This window comes from Talaromyces stipitatus, genomic scaffold (genome assembly GCF_000003125.1).
Source record: "Talaromyces stipitatus ATCC 10500 scf_1105507295491 genomic scaffold, whole genome shotgun sequence".
NCBI classification, from domain to species: Eukaryota; Fungi; Ascomycota; class Eurotiomycetes; order Eurotiales; family Trichocomaceae; genus Talaromyces; species Talaromyces stipitatus.
The window spans coordinates 888114-909334 of record NW_002990122.1 but is presented as its reverse complement, the minus strand read 5'-3'; the positions used below and the strand labels follow the sequence as shown (position 1 = coordinate 909334).

Genomic DNA, 21221 nt, shown 5'->3' with positions numbered 1-21221 from the left:
GGTGCTAACTTTTCTTCGTTCAATCCTTCACACCCCAGAAAGTGATGAGCTTCGATTGCATGATCCCTTGTACTGAGATTGCCTTGGTCAACCCATCCAGATGTGACCTAGAAGGTCTCCAGGTGGACGAGAAAGTGCGTATAGAAGGTTTTTCATGAGATGCCTGCTCCTAATATCAGCCACTCTAAAGGAGAATATATGCAACCTAGGTTATTCTGACAAGGATCTAGTTGACGATTTTATGCGCCAACATCTCCTACCTTGATTAGAAACCCTGATCTGGGTGGGTAGGGCTGCGGAGAGTATACAAGCAGCGACTTGCCTTCATTCTATTGCATCAGTAAGACAGCCGGGCATATTGAACGTTAACTAAGTTTTCTACAGACAAATGCCTGCCCCTTATTCTGTCAATATATCCAGGATGTCAAAGCTATATCTCCTATACTTACCCTATCGTGGAACGTGTACCCCTCCAATTATACCTCAGCGTATTGATATTCACACCAGAAAGTAGCCACGTCCGCAGCCATTTTCCGCAAAGAGTCTTCCGGTGGATGAAGAAATTGCCAGTTACGGAGAAGAACTGGAGTTCTTTACTTCAGAGACTTGAGGGCCATACTGACTCATTGAATGCGATCGCCTTAGGAAAACCAGGGACACTTAGGAGGATAGGTTGAAAACACCTATCCATCTATATAATATCACAGTAACTGAGATCCCGACGATATGAGACATGCCGAGGTGAAACGGTAACGAGATGGCTTGTATCCTAATCATGATCGCTAGCTCCAGTCCTATGATAATGGGCATAAAATCATGGTTCTAAATATGTACTGTAAAAGAAGGGTGAAATGACAAGCTGGTATATGCTTGCTAGAGCGCATGTTACTTAGTGGCTATTACACTCCTGAGAACTCACCGCTCCGCTAGAGATCTATCTGTACGCTTCTCAACAAATTGCCTAAAGAGCTTACTTTCTAGTATGAATTTCCCTGCTTTGATGGCATACTTTTCCCCTGGATAGAATTATTCTTGTGTTGGACGACCGTATTCCTTTCTGCAACTTATCACTTTCCTTTTTGATGTGTCTATACCCCGTATTGAATCTTATTATTTTCTATACCTCCATCTGCGCGATGTCCGCCACCCTTGATCCGAGGTTTTCGATGATCAAAATACACCACTATGGTCACCGAGATTGTATTAACGGCGAGCTGCTCTACATAGCGGTGGTGCTCTACGCCGGTACTATTATAGATCCCTCGTCTGATACCATCCAAATAGTGATCGCCACACAGCCGTGGTATTTCAGTCAACATCCTCAGTCCTGGACATCTCCAATAACGATAGGACTCGTCTTCCTCATCAGAACGGCGTATCAGTCTATAGCAGTCTTTTGCACACTGCCCAATGAGGACTGCAAATCCCCTCTAAGCCTGGGTAAAAGATTAGATGCCTAATGTTTTATATCTACCCGATCTATTACTTTTTCGGTCATAGTGACAAAGAGTGTTGGTTGCTTCATGCAATCGAGATGTGTCAGATAAGCTGGCTTTCCAATGAAGCCATCAAATGAAGCGATCAATCCGAAACTGTTATGTGTAAGAGAATGGTCTCAGGTTTACCCCATGGCCCATGGGATAGCTTACAAATCAGTTCAGGAGAAGGTCTATATAGACGCGGCTTTGGAACATGATGTACTTAGAAGAAGTGAACACACAGAACTGAAAGAATCACCTATTGAGATTGACTCAAGTGCTTCGTACGTACGTATATGCACCTTAGTGCACCCACAAAGAGGGATCGAAATACTATAAACAATCGCGGTATTTACTAGAGTAATTTTTAATTATTCATATTTGCGATGCTATAACTGATGGACGTCATTAGTAGCTCCCCGGGGCCAGCTCATTTGCATTGTCAAGGAGCAATTCGGCAACATATTTGCTTGCTCTGAGGGCACAATAATGCTTTCTGTAAGCGCAAAATTGGAATAGGAGTGTGGAAATGGGGGCAGGGATGACATGTAGCTATTCGAGTGCAAACTTCTGCTGCAATGCGCAACTTGAAACGGAGCTTGTGACGAATATTGCAGTTGTGCGCAAGTGAAAGGCGGGAAAGGACCATAAGTGTGTTGTGAATTTGGTATAAAGTGATTAGATGAATAAGGTTGGGGCACCATTACCGGAGATTCGAGGAAATGCACGGTTGTATATGGAATCTCGTTGGAGTCGACAGTAGTTGGTGCGAAGTGAGGGTAATAATGAGGGTTTTGCATGATCATATATGGATTAGAGCTCTGGGTGGGAATTGTAGGTATTTGATAGGTATCGCTTTCAGGGCCAGGCGCTTCTTCCCGTGATTGTTGTGTGTTTGTGTTTGTATTTGCTTGATGGTGGTGACTTTGTTTTAAGGGTCTCTTCCTAAACCATTTAGAAAAGTTAGTTAATTCTTATATTCAGCGGGTTAGATTTTAACGAGCCTTCTGTTGCACTCAGATTTGGACATAACGTATGGGGTATGTATACGACGATGGCGTGCCAAGCTCGATGACTTTGTGATGGATTGGTCAGTAGTCATGCGACTATTCTGAAGAATATTTACTTACGTCGGAGAAGGCCTTGAGGCAATCTCCATGATCGCACACATGGGGTTTTTCGCCAGTGTGAGTCCTTGAGTGGACTGTTAACGCACTGCGTTGGATAAAGCTCTTGTTGCAGCCAGGGACCGCACATTTATGTGGGCGTTCGTTCGTATGTATTCTGTAGTGTCTGTTTAAGTCGCACTGGCGACTGAACAGCTGGTCGACGTTGGTAAAAATTGCCTCCTCATAGATAAACAAAATAGTGTATTTACAGTACCTTCACGCAATTACCCCACGGACAGTTGAACCTCTGTGAATCCCCGAAAGCTCCATCATTTCGAAGAACCATAATTGGAGTAGAAGCAATTTATTGAGAAGTATGGACAAATAAAAAGATCCTTCATAGGGAATACAGACAGATTCAAAACCTCCATGTTTATTACTGTCTCTTTTATTCCGCCCCACTGCGGAGGATCATGCTTACTGGGCTAATACCTACCCAGGAACCTTTGTATTTTACCTGTAACTTTTGGTGCGATTTTCAGCTGTTAGAAAAAGTAACTGTATTGGTCTGAAATTAACTGATTACTCTCAACGTAGTAACTTCGAACCATTCTGTCGCTCTCCCACTTACAATCTTGTGCTTTAAATTAGATACAGTTACTTCAATATTATCCATAATAAGCGTATTATTCATCCACGTCTTGTAAAACCCTACCATGTTAGTATTAACAGATATTAGAGTTTTAAGGATAGGTCATGAACAAATAGTGAAATGTTGAAAAATACTGAATCTACTGATACCCTTGGCAGAGTGAAACAAATGAATCAAATAGTATGCGGATATTAAGGAGATTTCGAGTCTGTGTGTACAGTAGATAGTGAAGTTGTGACATGATTAGGGTGAAATGCAAGAGATAGCAAGTGATGGAGCTGTAAAGCACCTGTATTGAAAATAAAAAAAGAAAAGAAAAATGGCTTCCTTGTTTGAGGCGAATAGAAAGATAGATGTCATAGAAAATTCCCACAACCCGGAAAATGTGACAGGTCAGTTATGCGTATGCGAGGCTCTAGTTTATAATCTAACAGCATCGGAAAAAAAATTACTGTACAGTATTCTCTCCTGTACTCTCGATTCATGTTACAGGTCCCTTTGTTGGCTACGCTGCATGTCGAAAGCGCATATCAACACTTCCTAGCGAGGACTCCTTTTTCCTAGGAGGGACAAGCATAGTTAGATTCCTTGTTCCCTATTCTCAATAATTTACTACATACATACTACTTAATATTTATATTGTGGACTCTGCTGTACAATAAAGCTATCTTCGAATTCCTTTTGTAGTGTTCCTTGTCCTTGATGAGAAAAGTCATGTCACCTCTCCTCTCCTAATGCTGTTATGAATATGATGCCCGTCCGTTGCTCAACTCACCTGCAGGCTTGCAATGACAACTATGCATTTATTGCTTGGCATTGTTTGACCACTTTTGAACGTCCTTTCATCGTTTCTTTTTCTTTCCTTTCCTTATTAGATAGTGGATGACGACAGGCTGTACTTTGACCTACGCCGCGGTTATACAAGACCGGTTTTTAAGTACATATACTAATGGATCGAAAAGGAACATTGCAAAATGATTAAAACAGGAAAGAGGTCTAGAAATAAGCGGTCCAATCATAAATTTATCAGCTTCAAAGGATGTTTAACACCGATAGAAACAGCCATTGCGCCTGGACACTCTTCTTTTTAAGTCGCGGGCCACTGCCAAGGTTTTAAGTTATAACAGTGATCTAACTCTCTTTGGGAAGACCATTACACCAAGAGAATCAGTGCTAGGTAGGACATCGTATGGTGGTCCCAAACAGTGTCACATCGCTAGACTTAAATGGTAAGCAAAGAAAAATCTCTAAGCTTGATTTAATGAAGAGTTCAATAGAAGTTTCAGGAAGCCCCACACCAACAGCTATAGTATATAGGCATCATGCATCCCATCCCCTCCTTTGGTAAAGATATTTGAAAATATTGATAGTCATGAATCCCGTGGGTGGAACGACTAATTGCCCAGTCAGTTGATTTATTTTATTCAACAATGGCTTTCTAAGGCACTCTCATTCATTATTTTTTCCAGATTTTCTCTAGACTAGTCTCTTCGCGTAATGATTTATAAGTAAGGACAAACAACATACTAAGAAGTCAGAAAGTCAGATCAAATAGAAGAACTTGACACGAAGAACACCCGATTCGGAACCTTAGTCGAATAAGGAACGGATACATTAGATCTATAATCTGGTGGAAGCCAGAGAACATTGTACCCATGGGGTTTTAATTACTAGCGCAGGAGTAGGAGCCGAATGTTGAATGCCGACACTGACGTTAGCATTCACCCGGCCAGTATGGCTCTTAAGTGCCTAGCACATGCTCCCTGTGGCTGTATCCTAGAGCCGGACTATACAATCACCGAACGCTCGAGGGTGAACGCAATCGCCTTCTCTCTAGATGGGACAATGCTGGCGTCAGCGTCCAGTAACGACACAGTCCGACTCTGGGATACAGCTACAGGGATCGCGTACCAGGCAGTCGAGGGGCTATACTGAATTTAATTGCAGTATTTGTCTTTTGAGCAGTATTTTGTACTTTTTATGTCCTCCACGACTATAAATCTGTGTTAATAAGAGAACCGTGGAAGCTTTGCTGCAAAGAGTAACCCGAAGAAAGTACATCACCGACCCTCTTCTCCGCTTCAACTTTAATTACCTAGCAGAATGCGAGCGGGGAGGTCTTTAGTATAGGCAGCCGCAGCCATTGCAACATATCTTTGCCATTCCTTATTCTTGTGTGAGCCTGAGGCAGTCGCAGATACCCTGTTTGGTGAGATATGGGATGTGGTTCATCAGTTTTGCAGCTTCCATTTTGGAGCAGATGACGTCCTTATCAATCGCAAGCCTGTCTCTGACCAAGTCATTCTCCATCAATTGCTTTGCAGATGCAACCAACCAAGCCACAATGAATAACTCACAATCAACTTCTTTCATCATTAAAAAGAGGAATCCCATATCCAGCTTCAATGTTTGATCCAAGAATCCTATGACCCAGAATTCCTAGTCTTATATAGTTTTCGCAAAGTCATACTTAAATAAACCACACGTCCCACTCACGTTCACACCAGTGCTCCCTCTCGAACGTAATTATGCATTGTTACATCTTTCCAATCGTTCAGCCTTGAGGCTTTTTGTTTGACCCCACCCGCTATGTCACATGTGGCTAGTGTAAAGCAGTGTGTGGCTCGCTCTTATTGGTTGACACATCTCACGCATCTGATTGGCTGGATCAGCTTAGCTAATTCAACACTTGCTTGTAGCTCCCACTAACTTAGCTTAGAGAAGCGCTGATCGGGGACGATGCTCTGAAGTCCAGCCTTCGCCTGACTCTTTAGCTATAACTGAAAAAGGCAGCTAGTTCCTATGTACTAGTCAGTTTCTCGTCAACGCAGGCACCATAGTTAGTGAATATTATTCATTTGGACTGGCTGTATGTTACAGCTGTGGTGGAGGATGAGAGATAAGATATCCTCATGCTGCCTGCAACTGTATACGCGGCTAGCAGAAGAACAGCCACAACTCCCGAATCTATCTACGACTCCCGAGAGGCATTATTCGAGTCAATTAATACGTGGGCTGCAGTTAGGGGCTATGCGTTTATAGTACGGAGGTCGACTAAAGAGAAGAACGGACGATCTACGATCACATTCGCATGTGATCGAGCATGCATCCCACCTACGCCGAGAGAACGCCAGAGAAAGACAGTTAACTACTCGAGGAAGGAAAAGGGAAACTATCTATCGAGGTCTTCATCGGCGGTACTTCCCGTCTCAAACAAATCTCTGTGGCCTCGCGGTATCTGTAACAGCGCAACAGCTTACAGGGTCGCTGTGACAAATCACACCAACCCTAAGTAGACAGGTCAGGCTTCCTGTCAGCAGTCCACCGAGTTGATTCATCTCATGCCAGCTCTATCTGGCCTGTCATACCTGCCCGACTCTGGAACAACCTCCTATTACAGTATCCCAGCGCGGCGCCAGCAGTAGTGAACCACAAAGGACAATGCCGACAGATATCAAGCTTTTTTGACGGACATCACCGTACAACAAAGGATTTCTTAATTGAAAAACTAGGTGGTGCGCGCCAAACCTGCAGAAGCTAGGGCTAAGCCGTCACAACAGCTATCGCAGTCATTCTATCCATCAGGGTGACTGCTCGATCTGCTCTCATCAGGATGTACGAACTGCGATAATGAGTCTTGACCATGACCTTCTTCAGGTCACAACGCCGCATGGAGGAGTGATAATGGGAATATAAAAGAAAATCAAAGAAGATTCAGATCCGCAGCTCTGCTATTACTGCTCATTTGGGGAAATGAAACATGAACTGCAATATGATCGTCGCAGCCTTGATCAGATTAAAATTTTAGCCCTCATGAGGCTGGACACTCTGAAGAGTTCGCTTTTGTTTTGCAGGAGTTGAAGGATAAACTTATTAGGTTGGCCCCATGAGCCCTTATACTCCATTGGAACGTACGAGTGAAGAGTAGATGTCAAAACAAACGAATCAACAGGGCACAAGTTGCAGTTTCACACATTGGGATGCCGAAAAAAGCGCAAATATTAGTATTGGACGGGCAGTCCCGGTAAGACAAGATCTGGCACTGTATAAATACAGCTCAAATTCCATCTTCCTCCTAGCTTGGAGCTTTTCCTGTATTCCTACCTTATCTTAGCTTTGACACCCATCTCGATCACCCTCTACTTTTCAAACCAGCCTTTCCTGCGAGTGGATTTCACATGATGAAAGAGGCTGAGGAACTTCTGAAATGGTAAGATATCCAACATTAGTCTCGCCCGTCTCAGGATAACATTGTTCTGTAGGTTCGATGGTCTCACCACTCGTATCTTGGACCTGGTTGGAGATTACGCAGGAGATGAGCTTTTTCTCATTGAAGGAGACTCGCTACTTTTACAGTGTTTCTCTGACGAGAACCTGGACTTCTCTCATGGCCTTCAGCTACTGCATATCACATATCTCGTTGAAAAGCTCCTTAGTCAGCTCAAGCAACGCAAATGTGTGTTCCATGTCGTGTTCTTTTCCAATCATGCGCAGATCTGCATCCCTCCAAATATCGATGAAAGGCTACAGCCTAAGTATCGCCTTGCGCGAGAAGCAATCCTACAACACCTAGCGCAGAATCTCCCAGCTTCGGTCCCTTCAATCGAGATACACTTCTTTGACGATTATCGATGTGGTAGCTTTGAAAAATACCTCCATACCGTTGGTGCATACTTCTTAATGTGTCACGATGGTACAAACCCTAGAAATATTCAGGGGTTTGCGGAACTATCCGAGGATTCTGATACGGAACAGTCAGACGACGATTATTTGGAAGTATCGGACCAGGATGAATACTCAAATAGCCCACTTTCGCGTGATTGGCCAGGAAAGACGATGTTACGGTCCATGATGCGCTGGTTTATCTGTCATGGGTACAATATCTCGATTCTCAATAGCTTGGAGTGTCGAAACTCAAAGGTGCGTTCCACCGCTATAAGATAACATGAACTCTGCAAGAATGCTTACATATGCAGGTCATGTCGACGATACTTGAGGGCTCTGTCTCGCGTGACCGAAACATTTGTGAGTCTATTACCTATCACTCGACGTCTCCAGACCCATCCTCGTTCTCTCCAACCAATATCGACGATCAAGTTCCCAATAATATCTCGGCAATGGTCAAACAGCGAGAAGTAGAACTGACTCAGAGTGAGTGGGTGACAGTAATCGCCCTTGGGATGATGAGACTTGAGCTTTCGCCTTCTGACTATGGTATTGTGGAGGCTTGTGCCCTGTTGCTACACACTGCCATACTGAGCGAATGCAGACTTGTAGAAAGGGCCGTGGTCCAAAAACGGTCTCATGCAGGCGAGGCCTTCCTTGAACAATATGCCAATGCAGTAGTCAATGTCCTTACATCGAGATTCTGGAATGAGTTTATCACACAGATACCAGGCCCCTGTGATTTAGGCGATGTTGTTGATGGAAATCTATTTCTTGAGACATTGAGCGTTTTGAAGCGAACAAAAAGCATCGATTCTTTCGGTTTAGCCGCTCTGAAGAAGTTCGAATTGCTCAGAATGGTTCTTTCAGACATGTTTGACATTAACATCCTATCGGCAGTTGGATCTGCGGCATCAGGGGTGTACGGTTGCGACCCACCCAGTCCACGATCAGTGAAGGTTGTTGGTGCGCTCAGAGAAAAAGCCACAGACGTGCTGCCATTCAGCAATCCGATTGTTGATGCACATCTGAAGCCCGTCTCCATTATAACCAGGGACTGCACTGAAGCCACCGTTAGCTCAACCACGTCACGAATTTTCCAGGAGCTCAGTCATTGGCACAACCACAAGGGCCTTCTCAATGCACAACTAAAACCCCAGCTCACTGCTAGACAGACGTTCATAACCCGCCGTTACCAGTTCTTCATGAAGGATGTGCGACGGTATGCTGCAAGTCTCACGAACGCAGTGGGCGGATCACTCAAACCCGAGACAGTATGTGTGAAGCCTCGAGAGACGGAAGTGCCCAAGAATCTCAAATCCTCAAAAGGTAGAGAGAACTCAACATCAAAGCTCGGGATTAATCGTGGCCCTCAGTCTTCGGGGCGCAAAATTGGTGGAAAACATGTAATTCGAGACCAAATCGCCACTCAACAGCAGTGGAAACATGATGAAATTGCCGAGCGACATCTTTCTGCTTGGCAATCCATTATCGAGATATTTGACAGTGAGCTTGATTACTCTACACGATATATTCAGGTAAGACAGTACCTCGAGAGGTTACCATCGGACAAGAGAAGCGCTGTTGAAGTGGAGGTACTGGCGTATATGACAAGCACTCTAGTCCTTATGTGGAAGGGAAAATGCAACGGTCGGTGCCGGGACTCTTCAATGCCTCTAGTTGCGTTGATCTGGCATACAATTCAGCAGATTGCGAAAGCAAAACATGGCGTCACCGAGGAAATAGCTCAGTGCATACAAACCACACTCAAGGCACTCAAACTTCCAGACCTTGAACTACCACGACATGGAAAGCGCAGAATGACATTCAATTTTGCTGTCTTGGATATGAACATTGCTAACATTAGTGTTGGCCTATCGCCGCCTGACTTCCAACTGTTTTACGCCGGTCCATACATAGACCGTAGTATGGGCTCAACGCGAGATCCCCGCATTCATGACTTTGAGCCGGATATGTGGCAGCGAGAGGTTCTTGATCAGATTGATGCCCGAGGAAGTTTGTTTGTGGTAGCGCCAACCAGCGCTGGAAAAACATTCATATCGTAAGTTTCCCCCTTGGCTATGTGGCGGCCTTCACTAATACATGAGGTGCAGCTTCTACGCCATCAAACAGATCCTGGAAGACGATAATGATGGAATACTGGTTTATGTCGCTCCGACAAAAGCACTTGTCAACCAAGTTGCTGCGGAGATTGAGGCAAGGTTCTCCAAGTCTTTCAACAACATGCCGGGCAAATCGGTTTGGGCAATTCACACACGCGATTACCGCATAAACAATCCAACTGGATGTCAAGTGCTAATCACTGTGCCTCATATCCTGCAGATCATGCTTCTCGCTCCATCGAACGCGAAGTCGTGGTCACCCCGCATCAAGCGTATTATCTTTGACGAGGTCCATTGTATTGGCCAGGCGGAGGACGGCGTTATCTGGGAGCAATTGCTACTTCTAGCTCCTTGTCCTATCATTGCACTGTCTGCGACAGTCGGTAACCCAGAGGAGTTTAGACAGTGGCTTGAAATGGCCCAGAAAGCAAATGGCTTGGATCTACGAATGATCCAGCACAAAACCCGGTACTCTGATCTGAGGAAATTCATCTATAATCCGCCAAACAAGTTTTTGTTCAATGGGCTTTCGACCCCACCTAAACTCTCTGCTCCTGGGCTTGATGAAAGTCCGAGCATGGCTTTCCTACACCCCATTGCTAGCCTCATTGATCGCTCTCGCGGCCTCCCTGAGGATTTAAGCTTGGAGCCTCGGGATTGTCTTATGCTATGGAAAGTGATGAAGAAGCATGCCACAGACACATTCCCTATCGATGATCTCTTGGATCCTACAACCGCTTTACCAGAGATTATAAAGAAAGCTGACGTTATTGAATGGGAGACCAAGTTGAAGGCGGTGGTTACAGATTGGATGAGCCATGACAATTCCCCCTTTGAGGCAGTTGTTCTGGAACTATCGAAGACATTATCAACGGCCAATCCTGAACTTCAAGTCTCCGGTGAATTCCATGGATCTCTTACCCCGGCTGTCATCGAGAAGAGTAATATATGCGATACGACACTGCCACTGATATGTTCACTCCATGACCAAGATGCCCTCCCAGCCTTGTTCTTTAACTACGACAGAGAAAACTGCGAGAGAATTTGTGATCATCTTTTGAATCAACTTGAAGAATCAGAAAAACGTTGGAAAGAGACTAGTCCTGAATGGCACAAGAAACTAACCAAGTTCGAGAAATGGCAGAAGGCTCGGGAGAAACAAGTGCTGCTCGTGAAGGAACCCAAAAGCAAATATAGACGACGAGCTGGTGGCGATAACCAAAGAATATCAAAATCAGAGCTTATGAGGGAAATGGCCTCCAAGGAATCAAGCCATTTTGAGTCCTTCAATTCCGAGGATCCCATTCGAGGATTCCATTTTGCGGACGAAATGAAGCTCACATCTTCCGAGTTCGAAAATTATGCTACAGAGCTCCGTATATTCGAAGTTCCTGAGCGACTAATTAGTGCTCTGAAGCGTGGGATTGGTGTCCACCATGCGGGCATGAATCGCAGATATCGCCAAGTCTGCGAAATTCTTTTCCGGAAGGGTTATCTGCGCGTTGTTATTGCCACCGGGACGCTGGCACTGGGTGTCAATATGCCTTGTAAGACGGTCGTGTTTAGCGGGGATTCGGTTTATCTAACAGCTCTCAACTTTCGCCAGGCAGCTGGTCGCGCCGGTCGTCGTGGATTTGACTTTCTGGGCAATGTCGTTTTCCAGGGACTTTCTTACCAGAAGGTATGCCGCTTGCTGAGCTCCAGATTGCCCGACTTAAATGGACATTTTCCGATCACTACCAGCTTGGTATTACGTCTCTTTATCCTACTCCACGAGTCGAATCAGGCCTCATACGCAATCAAGGCAGTCAACTCGATTCTCTCCTGCCCTATGGTATACTTAGGTGGACCAGAGTCGAAGCACACGGTACTGCATCATTTGCGGTTTTCAATTGAATACCTCCGCCGAAATTGGCTTTTGGACAGACAGGGAAGAGCCTTGAATTTTGCCGGAATGGTTGCACATCTCTATTACACCGAGAACTCCAGTTTCGCGTTCCATGCACTTCTCAGTAACGGTTATTTCCACCGACTCTGCAAAAATATCGACAGATCACCTAATGAAACACTTCGCACGCTGATGTTGGTGTTGTCACATGTGTTCGGACGTCGTTCCCTCCCAACAAGTGTACTCGAGTCTTGGGAGGCTAGAGAAAAATCCACATCCGTCGTAATCTTGCCACAATTACCTAGGAGTGCAGCGGCGATACTGAATTCTCATAATGAGAAGACGTTGAGCGTATATTCGGCATATGTGACCACCTTCATCGAGCAGCATATTCATGACAGCGATTCTACACTTCCTCTAACAGGAACTAAATGCGGAGGGAACGAACCAGCAAAGGAAGTAAGCACTTTAATGTCGTTTCTTGAGCCAACACAAGTTACCTCGTCTTTTATCGCGCTATCTGGGCACCGTGACGAATGGAACAGTATTCGTGACCTCTGCAACAAGGTCCGAAGTGGAGTATGGCTTGAGAAGTCCGCTATCCCACACGTCCAAGTTGCGCCGGAGAATGGCCAAGCACCTCTAAATGCATACCTATACGACTTCTTCAAACATGGGAACGTTCATGCTCTGGTGAACGAGAACAAGATTCGCCGGGGAGACCTATGGTCCTTTTTGAATGACTTCTCTCTTGTCCTTGCCACCATCGTAACGACTCTGGAGAACTTCATGAAGCTCTCTCCTAGAATAGATGTTGATATGTTGGAAACACTTGGTAGCGGCGATCGCTTAGAAGAGGAAATGGATGAAAATGCACTGGGGTCGGTTGAGAACCAGCTTACGTCTATGAATCTGCCACCCAGCAAGGAAAAGCAGCCAGTCAAACCCGTAGCCATTCGACTGGCTAAGACGAAGGCAAACGTGCTCGAGAATTGGGATGATGATCTGATTGACGATGAAGAAGATAATCGCGTTTCCCAGACTGGAGACAGTGGGTTTACACAATATCACGGTAGCGCTGATCCTTTCTTGACTCCAGATACAGATGTAGTTCTTAGTAGTCAAGGACTCTTACAAGTTCTCCAGGCGTTCAAGATGCTTCAGGTGGAATTCAACGAAAAGTTCAAGGCTATGTGGGCGTGATCAGGCCTTCAAGAGGATATTTCTAGCGAGTATAGATTCTAGTGGAAGGAACCGATCTTAATGTATATGTAATATACGACTAATCTAAATGAATAATATTCTCTACTATATATAGGGTACCAGCTTTGACGAGAAAGTGAGTATGAAGAGGGAAACTATCTATCGAGGGGAAACAGTCCGTATTTAGACCTCCATCCATATTCACTCATTGACGTAGTATCCGCCTCATACAAACATCTGTTGCCCCGTCGACGTCTCAATAGGGAATCAATGCGTATCAATAACAAATAACAATGCCGATCGATATTACATTTATTGATGGAGACCTTTATCCAAAGGATTCCCAATCACTATATGCCCGTTTTACCCCACTCCTACAAATGACCTTCGAAATTTGATAATACGGTCAACGAAGCAGATATTTTGAAGGCAGTTAGTGATCTAGAATCGCAAAAAAAGCCTCAATATGCCAAAACTGCCAGGAAATACAACCTGAACCTTCGACCCTAAGGCGCCGGTATAAAGGCCAGACCGTGTCAAACAGGAAGCAACTTCCATGCACCGCAAACTCCTTGCAGATGCACAAGAAGTTTTTTTAATCATATATCGAAGCTCTCGTCTCGTGGATTACCTTCAACACCTCAAATCCTCGGAAATCATGTTGTAGAGCTTGTACAACATGATGTTGCGGAGTGTTGGATCTTCGATTCTGTCACCGCTACCATGATCTGAAATATTTAGGTAAATATGATATAAGAGAACTGTGATCTCGTATAATTATGAGCGACCCAAACAGTTCGTTTACGGAGCACGAGCCGGAAAATCATAGCGACAGCATCGAGGTCAGCGAGAAAAGTATTGGCGATAATGACAAGGAGAATTCATTGTTGTTGAAGATGATATCCCTGACAAAGCTACCTTTAATTCTAATTCTAGTTTGAGCATGCAGATTGAAGCACAACTGCACACATAGCCAGAGAAATTAGTATTGTTGCTGTAAGATTCGATACTGTATTGTTTCGGCCGGTTAGATGAAAAAGTGATTGAGAATGTCAAAAGTGCGATGAGCCTACAATGAGAAGTCACGAGTTCTCTCTCCATTTTCCAGCACAAGTACGTACAGCTTAAAGAGTTTTGCACAATGACAAAGGGCCTGTGATTGGGCCCACGGTCAGATGGGAACATCGTGAGGGCCCATACATTTGTCTTAGACTGGACTCGAGTCCATCCAAGCAGCTGCATCCATCCGGTAGTGTCCGCAGATCTGACTGTGCAGATGCAGTAGTTCGAGTGTCACTTGGCCAAGGCAGGTTTTGCGCTATTGCAGGTGAAATATTTTCATAGTCGTTCTCAGGAGTATTGTAGTATCCTATTCCTGCGAAAGTAGGTGAAGTGTACACGGAGAATTCTGGGTTGGCAAAAACATAGTTCCCCATCTTTATATGCGCGGAATGGCCGAAATTACCAGGGGTTGACTAATATGACAGTTAATTCCGCGCCGACATAGATATGGGGAACCTACTCTTACAATACTATTATTTATTGTTTTTTCCGGCTTAGAAAATCCCACTCCACTCTCAGCCTTTGGAACGTACATTCTCTGTTGAGCTGCCTGAAGATTCTCCAACTTTTCCAAGGTCGTCTTATTCTTGCTTCCTTTCGGCCTGCCTGGTCGATGTGCAACGCCGTACCGACATTTGTAGTCGTGCTTTTTACAGCGAATACAAACCCAGCCACCAGAACAGCGAACTTTAGAATAGCGACAGGCGTCGCACGCTGCACGATACCGTTGCTTGCCTATTTCGTCTACTGGGTGCATTATCCCTGCCATTTCTCTGAATGAGAAGAATGCTTTGGTTTCACTGATATGTAGCTAGGTCAGTCAAAAGCTCATGAACCTGTTGGAAGGTACGGAAGCATACCTTGCTACTCTGTGAGCCCCTCGAATTGGAAGATCTGATGGAACTAACTTTTGGGTGCTCTCTTCTTCGGAGTCAAATAAATTGAATGAACCTGGAAGGGTACTCAATTTAACATCCGGACCAATCACTGATTCACTGAAAAGTTGAGCTTGAACAAGATCATTAGCCTAATCATAGATAAAGAGCTATAGACAAGTATAGCCATAGGAAGGAACGCTGACTTGGGTGATTTTATTGATCCATACTTTAGCGTCCAAAGATCTATCACTTCCATTGATAGTAAAGCGTGGTTTAGATAGAATCAATCTCAGTTCAGATGGATAAAAGAGGTGATACATGAAATTGCAGTAAGGAAGACTGCCTGGTGAACTCAGACACTCTGGGGTAACAATGTTCTAATATATTTAGTTCCATCCCAGCCTTCTCTAACAAAGCAAAATTCTGTGAACAAAGAGCGTACTACAGAGATAAGCAACGGCATATTTACGTAGTAGTATACATAGTACTGTATTAAATAATTCATTCTAAAATTGAAACAAAGCAGACTTGGGGTTGCAGACTTGCAATATGTTAGTGATTGGTACAGTAATACTGATGTTAGGCAACAGCATCTAGGACTAGTCAATCAGCCTGCTACTTTGTATGTCATGGACACCAGTGGGGATGACGTTGTGCGCGTGAGTTAGACTTGATACTGTAACGATATTATGCAGCTACTCTCATTGGCGGTCGACTTTGCCTCTCTATAAAGATCGCCAGATGAGGCTTTTGTAGGCTCATAAAATGTTGCCATTGTGTATCTCAGCTAAAGAGCACGTCTACAAGTTCCGCCGCGTCGGCGAGCCTTCAGGTCGTTTACTTACCTGCCACCAATCGATACTCACCGGATTTTGCTAACGGTAACTCACCTGCCCTACTGGTTCGACCACGTTTCGATTCACCAGTCTTTTGTTTGCTATCTGGAGTTGGCCGCCATCGAGGCATTCAGCTACCTCAAGCGCTATTTTGAGAAGTACCCTTGGTAAATCGCTACTAAAGGGAGGGGTTCACGGAAATACACCGAGAATGGACAAAATACCAGCATTGACAAAATGGAACAGCTGAGGAGCTGCTGGCTACATTATTTCCACTGCTACTAATAGGGATTGAAGACGACCATCGTACACTTTGCTTGAAATGCAGATCAATCAAGCAGGGCTACATATACATTCACAGCCAAAGGAGAGTCAGTTGACCTGAAAGAGCATGCGAAAATTCAGGGGGTAATTATAGATCTCAACTACCCTACAAGTAACAAATTTCTTGAGTAGCAACAACAGGACTAAAGGCCACTATGGCTTTGAAAAGGCCAAAGATGCTACCCCCACGGACCGCAAGGCAGCTATTCACAGTTACAGGAGCCTTTCGGACAGTCGCGATGGCAGTGGTACTGTAGAAGCTGAAGCAAATATATGTTCATTAAGAAAATTACGCACAGAAAAAGTAACAAAACCATGGGCTGATATCTGCATATTTCGTAGAACAAACCCGCTGACGACGCTGAGGTTCACAGTGACTCGGAGGTTTTCCTCTCCGCTACAAGGAATAGCGCAGAGACCAGAAAGGGTGGTAATAGATCAAATGGAGACCATCAATGCGTATGCAACGTCACCTTGGACAGATCGGCTGCAGATAGGATGTGAACATGACAGAGAGAAAGCCATCGAGACCGCCAATAGTGTAGAAGGCATCCTGATCACCACGAACTCGTCCGCCACAGTGGGCATGGGTGGAAGCATTAAGGATAATAGAACAAAGCCCATACACAGCCCAGCTGGAAGCGATAGTACTGTAGCAGGATTGAAACGTATTCCGCCATGGGTCTGTAACAGACAAGTGATCCCCCTCAGCAGCAATCAGTCAGCATCAGCTGCTATTGGACAACCGCGTTAACAGTCTGGTCAAAGCGTGATCTAGCAAATATATACGATGGTCCAGATTCTTTAGGGGAAGGGAAATGTGGTCAACCAACTTAAAGTTCTAGCACACACTGACATTGCTTTGAGATTGAAGACAAAAATAATCGCTGTAAGACTTGTCATCTGCGAGACTTTTGTGTGTGGCACCTTTCCGTATCTAGCTCCAACATCTGATGTTGAGATGGTTTCCTAATACGGCGCTGGCGGCTCAGTAGCCTTTCTCCAAGCCAGGAACGGAAGGGAACCCGCGCTCAGCCGTCATGCCTGGCAATTCAGAGTGATCTTGCCATCGCTTCAACGGCTCTGGACCCTGGTCAAAATTGCTGCATCAGCAATATGGATGGTACAGATATACGGGCGGCCTTCTACTCGAATATCATACCGATGATTCTACCTCTCCTTGACTCGAGTGACTTGAAAATGTGCCGCCTGGTCTGTCAAATGTGGGTGCCCGAAACAAACCGGCTTTTGTTTTCTACGTTCATCTGCCATAACAAAGCTACAAATGTTCAAGCTTGGCTTGATGCGGGCCTCTGGTGCAATGTACGGGTTATCAAATGTGACTGGTCTCCTGCAGGAGATGACGGCCTATTAGAGAAACTCAAGCTCGCTCTACATGAATCAGGGACACATGTCATTTCTATCAAGTGCACCTACTTGAAATGCCAGTGCTGCCCAGCCCGAACTTTCAATGGTATTTTTGAACCTGAGAAGAGTGCCATGTGGGCTATCCTAACTGCAGTATCCGAAAACCCCAAGATAGACCTTCGAATCTTGAGTCTGGGAGCAACTATTTATGACACATACCATAGGAATTGCTTACCAGAAATACAATCTCTCCTCTCTAGAAAACTGGAGTACCTAAGAGAGCTAACCATCACTGGAGATCGTGAGGAAGAATCACTTGGTTTTCTCACGTATTAGAAGAACCTCAATAAGCTATATTTGACAATAAACTCCTTCGAGGATCTTAAAAAGATAATCCTGCAAAAGCTCCGAGAACTGAGAGTCCGGATCCGCAACTTAAATCATAATTTCAAGCACTTCCTTGAACAACATGCGACTCTTCACTGCCTCGTGGTGTCAGTGATACATTGGAGGCCAGAGTTTGCATCATTTGCTAAAGATAATGGAAAGGAACACAGAGTATTGTGGCTTTTTCAACCTTTATACAAATCCTTGGGAGCATGAGTTCCCATTAGAGCGGCCACTTGAGAATTTAGAGTGAGAATAACTATACCTGTGCATGACTGACATGCTCGAGCGGTTACTACTGCTCCGGCCGAGCTTGAGCTCCCAGTCTCTCATCCACCTGTACGACGTCAATTTCGCTGCAGTGGTTGTGGTGTTGCAGGACATAAGATAACTGGATGTCCTAATCGTATTAGTACTTAATTTTTTGTATATAATTTGTATGTGGGTTAGAAATTTATCTTTAAGATAAATGTAGAGCGCGTTTTCGGGAAGAAGTGACCAACTCGCTTACGTGACCAATTCGCTTACCGATTACGTTACATGATCTTGTGTGACTTCAGAATAAAACACGTCCTAACAAAATCACCGGGGTCAACCAGAGTACATGCCGCATAGCTGCCTGTGGGGCGGCTGGGACGGTTAGATGAATTAATCAATCAATCAATCATAATCTGAGCGCTGAGTAGTACATATGGCGCGCCGCGCTCTTGTCGAGCGTATGGGCGCGTATGCTAACAAAACAACAATTTTGGGTATCAACAACAAGAGTCATTTCTCAACCACAACATTAGTTTATACACTATAATAGGTGACATTATAATTTATGATTAATTTCAAATATTTTGATACACGATTTAGGTATGCTGTGGGCTTGGTTGTACATGAAATTCTCTCTTTAAGAACCTCACTTTTTGCCCTAACAAAATTCAGAAAGATTTAGCTCATCGAGTACATGGCTAATAAATATATAAAAAAGCAGGAACCGCTTTACCTAATGCTTAACTTTTTGCTATCCAAAATTACCTTGGGAATTACACTTGTGAGCGATAAAATACATTGCTGAAAATGGGCCCCCCGGCTATACCGACACCCTGCTGGAACATCGCAGCAATCTCGTGCGCCAGGTCAATTAACACTATACCAAGTCCTACGTCAACGTGACAGATTACTTCAAAAGCCACCCACCACTGTTCCGGGGTCCCCAGTGCCTGAGATTAACCTGGATCGAGCGGACAAGGTGCAACAAGCTCAGCGGATGATCCGGGATGAAGCCAACCAAGCACCGGATATACAGAAGAAAGTCCTCTCCGAGGCTATACAACTACTTTATCCATATGCACCTCGATCTGGACAGCTGCATGCACTTTTTCAGCTTAATTTTAGTTGTGGTGACTTGATCCTGATTGTAAAAACCTCATTCGGCAAGAGTATGATTCCACAGGCGTTATCAATCTTAATTGATAAAACTATGACTATTGTCATCCTCTCCTTAATCCAAATTGGCGCTGAACAATCTGAGTGTATCTCACGTCGGGGTGGACGTCCATTATTCCTAGAGAAAAACACCAATAAAATAGGTTTGATGACGGACATCAAGAAGGAGGCATACACTCGTATTCTACTAAGCCCTGAGTTGTCAGCGAACCCGCAGATGCGATTTATTTTTGAGGAGTCTCTAATCAATCAACGTATTGCCGCTGTTGTGATTGACGAAGCGCGTCTTGTCCATCATTGGGGCGATGGTTTCCGGCCTGAATATGCGCAGATTGGTAGGCTTCGAATTATACTAGGCCCTCGTGTCCCTTGGTTCGCCTGCTCCGCAACACTCGATCATCATACCCTGAAGGTTTTGATGGAACGGGGAAACTTCAAGATGAATACTGTATCGGGTTGGGGTAATACCTCAGCGTCAACGCGCGAAGTTTACCGCGTTACGATTTTTATTTGATCCTAACCCTCAGAGCGAAGCTCGACCCCATATCGAACCACACGAGATTCCTAAGACAGTTGTCCTCTTCGATTCAAAAAGGTAACTCTTCTCAGCGCTTGATTATATGACGGAGTATCTCCAGATTCACGAACAATTCAAATATACCGAATAGGTTTGCCACGATATAGTGGTCACATACACCCGGGACACACACGAAGTGGATAAGGCATATATCACGTCCGAAATGCGAAAGCCAGGAACCGAATCAACTATTAGGGCGGTATTTGCAACAGAGGCCCTTGGAATTGGTGTTAACCTGCCTGATATACGACAGTCTGTGTTATATGGCATTCCAAGAAATCTTCTGACAGCAACTCTACTGCAACGTGGTGGACGCGCATGTAGAGATCAACAAGAGGGTGAGATTATACTCTTAGTTGATGCATGGACAACCGGCGACCGAGATAATGCTTCTAAACATACGATAAGACGACGAGATGCCTCTTGCGCTTGGGTTTGGAGTGATAACTACCGTTGATTAATACTATATCAGTAGAGAAATATCGGGTCACTATTAACACACCTGTGCAATTTTTGCAATCTCATTATGGTAACGTAGGATACTATCATAGCTGAGTGATATATCGAGTGAATGAAGAAGGTCAATCAAGCGTCTTCGTGCGCCAAGAGAATGGAAATGAAGGCTGATGTATGCCTGGAAACCACTACTGAGTCTTGGTGCTAACGCATGGGATGATAGTGCAGCTATCAAGGCAAATGACCCATTCTATTGATTTAAAACAGTATCATCCTCCAGCCGAGCGGGTATGGTCTGAAGAAGTCGCTATAAAATAGGAGGTATCAGGTTATCCACCTAATTGGTGTGACTCGTGGCTTGTCACAGATATCATGTGTAATGTTTCAGACTTTAGTGCTGTTACAGTTATTATTATTTGAAACCGGGCAAATTCTCGTCAGGTTAGGGTTATAGTTACCCCTAACCCTACTCTATTCCAACGACGAACAGCAGTTGATGACATAACATACATATATGTTGCACTGATATTTTGCATCCCTTTGTAGATGAATCATATGAATGAGAAACATTTTCTTTGTTATTATGTAAAGCTTTTGATTAATCACACTATGGGAGAACCATTCTTTTTAGATTTGATATAACAATTAGCTTGTGATTATAATCTTAGATGTTCTTTGTATTTCTTTGTTTTAGTAGATAATGGAAGTGTCCAGCTTCATTGACTCCTCTCTTTGATGTGCATCTAGAATACTCTAGCACATCTACCTTCAATCCAGGAAA

At 44.4% G+C, this 21221-nt stretch overlaps 3 protein-coding genes across 3 annotated transcripts; 2 read left to right on the top strand and 1 right to left on the bottom strand.

Annotated features, from left to right (window-relative positions):
* Positions 1 to 7420: 7420 nt before the first annotated feature.
* TSTA_110420 (DEAD/DEAH box helicase, putative) lies at positions 7421 to 13118 on the top strand (the record flags this gene model as incomplete). The annotated part of the gene is made up of 4 exons (XM_002488573.1): positions 7421 to 7449; positions 7502 to 8159; positions 8216 to 9966; positions 10019 to 13118. 4 exons carry the CDS (start codon positions 7421 to 7423, stop codon positions 13116 to 13118), a joined length of 5538 nt encoding a protein of 1845 aa, XP_002488618.1.
* Positions 13119 to 13751: 633 nt separating this feature from the next.
* TSTA_110410 (uncharacterized protein) lies at positions 13752 to 16024 on the bottom strand (the record flags this gene model as incomplete). Its single annotated transcript, XM_002488572.1, has 8 exons — positions 13752 to 13846; positions 14240 to 14386; positions 14416 to 14593; positions 14641 to 14980; positions 15041 to 15207; positions 15262 to 15419; positions 15678 to 15734; positions 15904 to 16024. The coding sequence occupies 8 exons, from the start codon at positions 16022 to 16024 to the stop codon at positions 13752 to 13754; spliced, it is 1263 nt and encodes a 420-aa protein (XP_002488617.1).
* Positions 16025 to 19038: 3014 nt separating this feature from the next.
* On the top strand, positions 19039 to 19921 carry TSTA_110400 (uncharacterized protein; the record flags this gene model as incomplete). Its single annotated transcript, XM_002488571.1, has 2 exons — positions 19039 to 19088; positions 19138 to 19921. 2 exons carry the CDS (start codon positions 19039 to 19041, stop codon positions 19919 to 19921), a joined length of 834 nt encoding a protein of 277 aa, XP_002488616.1.
* Between the last annotated feature and the right edge of the window lie 1300 nt (positions 19922 to 21221).